This window comes from Pleuronectes platessa, chromosome 11 (genome assembly GCF_947347685.1).
Source record: "Pleuronectes platessa chromosome 11, fPlePla1.1, whole genome shotgun sequence".
NCBI classification, from domain to species: Eukaryota; Metazoa; Chordata; class Actinopteri; order Pleuronectiformes; family Pleuronectidae; genus Pleuronectes; species Pleuronectes platessa.
In genome coordinates, this window is record NC_070636.1 from 16,739,606 (window position 1) to 16,741,939 (window position 2,334).

Below are 2,334 nucleotides of genomic sequence, written 5' to 3' on the forward strand. Positions count from 1 at the left end.
TTCAAGTTCCTGCCCGGACAAACATGGCGGCGGACGCTGATGAAAATGAATATTTTGTGCGAGAAATCGAGAAGAACGACGGCTGTGCCCTGAAAGTGAAGCAGTGCTACCTGGGGGATGTGGGCTGTGTGGTCTGGGACGCGGCCATTGTTCTCGCCAAATATTTAGAGACGAAACAGTTTCACGATCCGTCCGCAGGAGTGAACGTGTGGGCCGGTAGGAGGCTGCTGGAATTAGGAGCTGGGACCGGAGTTGTCGGTCTGATGGCAGCGACACTGGGGTGAGAGGCGGACCGGTCAGTGTGTCAAGCTACACATCCATCTGCTCCTATTGATTTGCAAATATAACTTTAACTGATCACAATCAATAATCGATAGATCTTAATTCCCACAGAGCTCAGGTGACTGTGACAGACCTGGAGGATTTGCAGACCCTCCTGAGAGTGAACATCCAGGAGAACCAGGCTCACATCAGCGGTGGATCCGTAACTGCCAAGGTACTGAAATGGTTTGTATTTTTCCTATTTTATGTTCTGTTGCATTTCATTCATAAAGGTACATCACAGTGGCATGATTAATCTATAGTAAGACATAAACCGTTGACTCTATGGTGATTTCCATCCTCCTTATAGGGGTGAAGATGTGTCGGACTTCTTGCCTTCTCCACATTATGTCCTCATGGCGGATTGCATCTATTATGAGCAGGTATTTTATTCCAGTTTTCTTCTTTCAGTTCCACTGACTCTGCAAGATGTCACCATCATTAACATAATTCTAAAGAAAGAACAAACTGTTGTGCGGTTTTTTTCTCATTGTGACTCATCACTTATTCCTCCATAGTCGATTGTTCCACTTGTGGAAACCTTGAAGCTTCTCTCCGGACCCGACACCTGCATCATTTGCTGTTATGAGCAGCGTACCGAGGGCGTCAACCCACAAGTGGAGAGGCAATTTTTTGAGGTGAGCATCAAATAGTGTATTTTTAATTCGTTAATCCCAGCAAATAAATATACATTTAAGGAAGTTTTCATCTCTTTAGTCCCTGTGGTGTTTTGTGTCATCTTCTAGTTGCTGGAACAACACTTCAGGTTTGAGGAGATCCCTTCAGACAAACAAGACCCGGAGTTCAATAGTCCAGACATCCACATCCTGCACATCCGGAAAAAAGTCTGAAAGTTTGTCTGCTGAAGTTTGTGTGGGTAGACTTTTCAGTGTATCTTCATTTCTACATATTTTTTTTTATCATTAAATATTTTTAAATATATCAGTGAATACGTCCTGGTGTGTGATTGGAATACATTTTTTTTACCCCAATGTAAGAATTAAATTACTTAAATACGTGATATTATCAGCCAGATTCTCTGGTCTGGGTAATTGCAGGACTGTGAAGGTACAGCAGATGGCAGCCTCGTGGCCCATGTGCAAGCACAGACATTTCACACAGGCGGATTGTCTTATATAAAAATGAGTTGTTTAACCTGGAGAGGTCACCCAAGAAGACGTCTCTACTCTTTCCTCGATTCAGAGCTAACTCCTCAATTAACTGCACTCAATTAAAACGTGAAAAAAGTACTTGACTGCGCATGAGCACTGCCATTTTTCTGTTGTTCATAATTTAAAATACAATATTTGGTTGTTGATAATAATATGCACATCATATGTTTATCAGAAGTAGAAAATATTCTCACATGTTCTGGATACCCTCCATAATAAGGAGTAAATACTGACTGATAGGCTGCAGTCAGATTTGTGAATGAGGTATGTAAATTCCCATTTGGAGCACTAGGGGCAGACAGTTGTTTAAAAATCCAAAAGTCAAAATGTTAAGCCTGTGCAATAAAACTGCAATTAGATTAGTAATATTCAAGCCACGCTCAAAGTGTGCAACTGAATATTATATTAATAGTTGTGTAGACAATATTATTAAAGTGATAAACCCTTCTTGAGAGATGGGAGAATAAATAATAACTAAAATTCTCAATCTATCTATCTATATATATATATATATATATATTTATGTTAGATTTCTCACTTTAAAAAAAAATTAAGCCAGAGTTGTGTCTGACAGCTACAGCCCTCAATGCAAGGGGAATTCCCACCCCAGCTCTAGATTAGCTGGAAGATTATGGCTCTTTTTCAGGGATAAACCATGAAGTACGCCCCACACTCCCACAGGCATGCAGGGGCCCCTCGCCGCCTTTCATGCTGCACTCTGTTTACACAGTGGAGCTGTAGTGTAATGAGCAGGGTGGCCTCCAACGCTCCGACCAAATCAAAATGTTAATGCGGATGTTGGCTGGGGTTGTGGTTAACACTGAAGCTCCCATTAAATACT

General features: G+C 41.4%; 1 protein-coding gene across 1 annotated transcript; it reads left to right on the forward strand.

Moving 5' to 3' along the window:
* On the forward strand, window positions 1-1,266 carry vcpkmt (valosin containing protein lysine (K) methyltransferase). The gene is made up of 5 exons (XM_053435385.1): window positions 1-280; window positions 394-507; window positions 632-704; window positions 840-959; window positions 1,068-1,266. Exons 1-5 carry the CDS (start codon window positions 24-26, stop codon window positions 1,170-1,172), a joined length of 669 nt encoding a protein of 222 aa, XP_053291360.1. The 5' UTR covers window positions 1-23; the 3' UTR covers window positions 1,173-1,266.
* The last annotated feature ends 1,068 nt before the right edge of the window (window positions 1,267-2,334 follow it).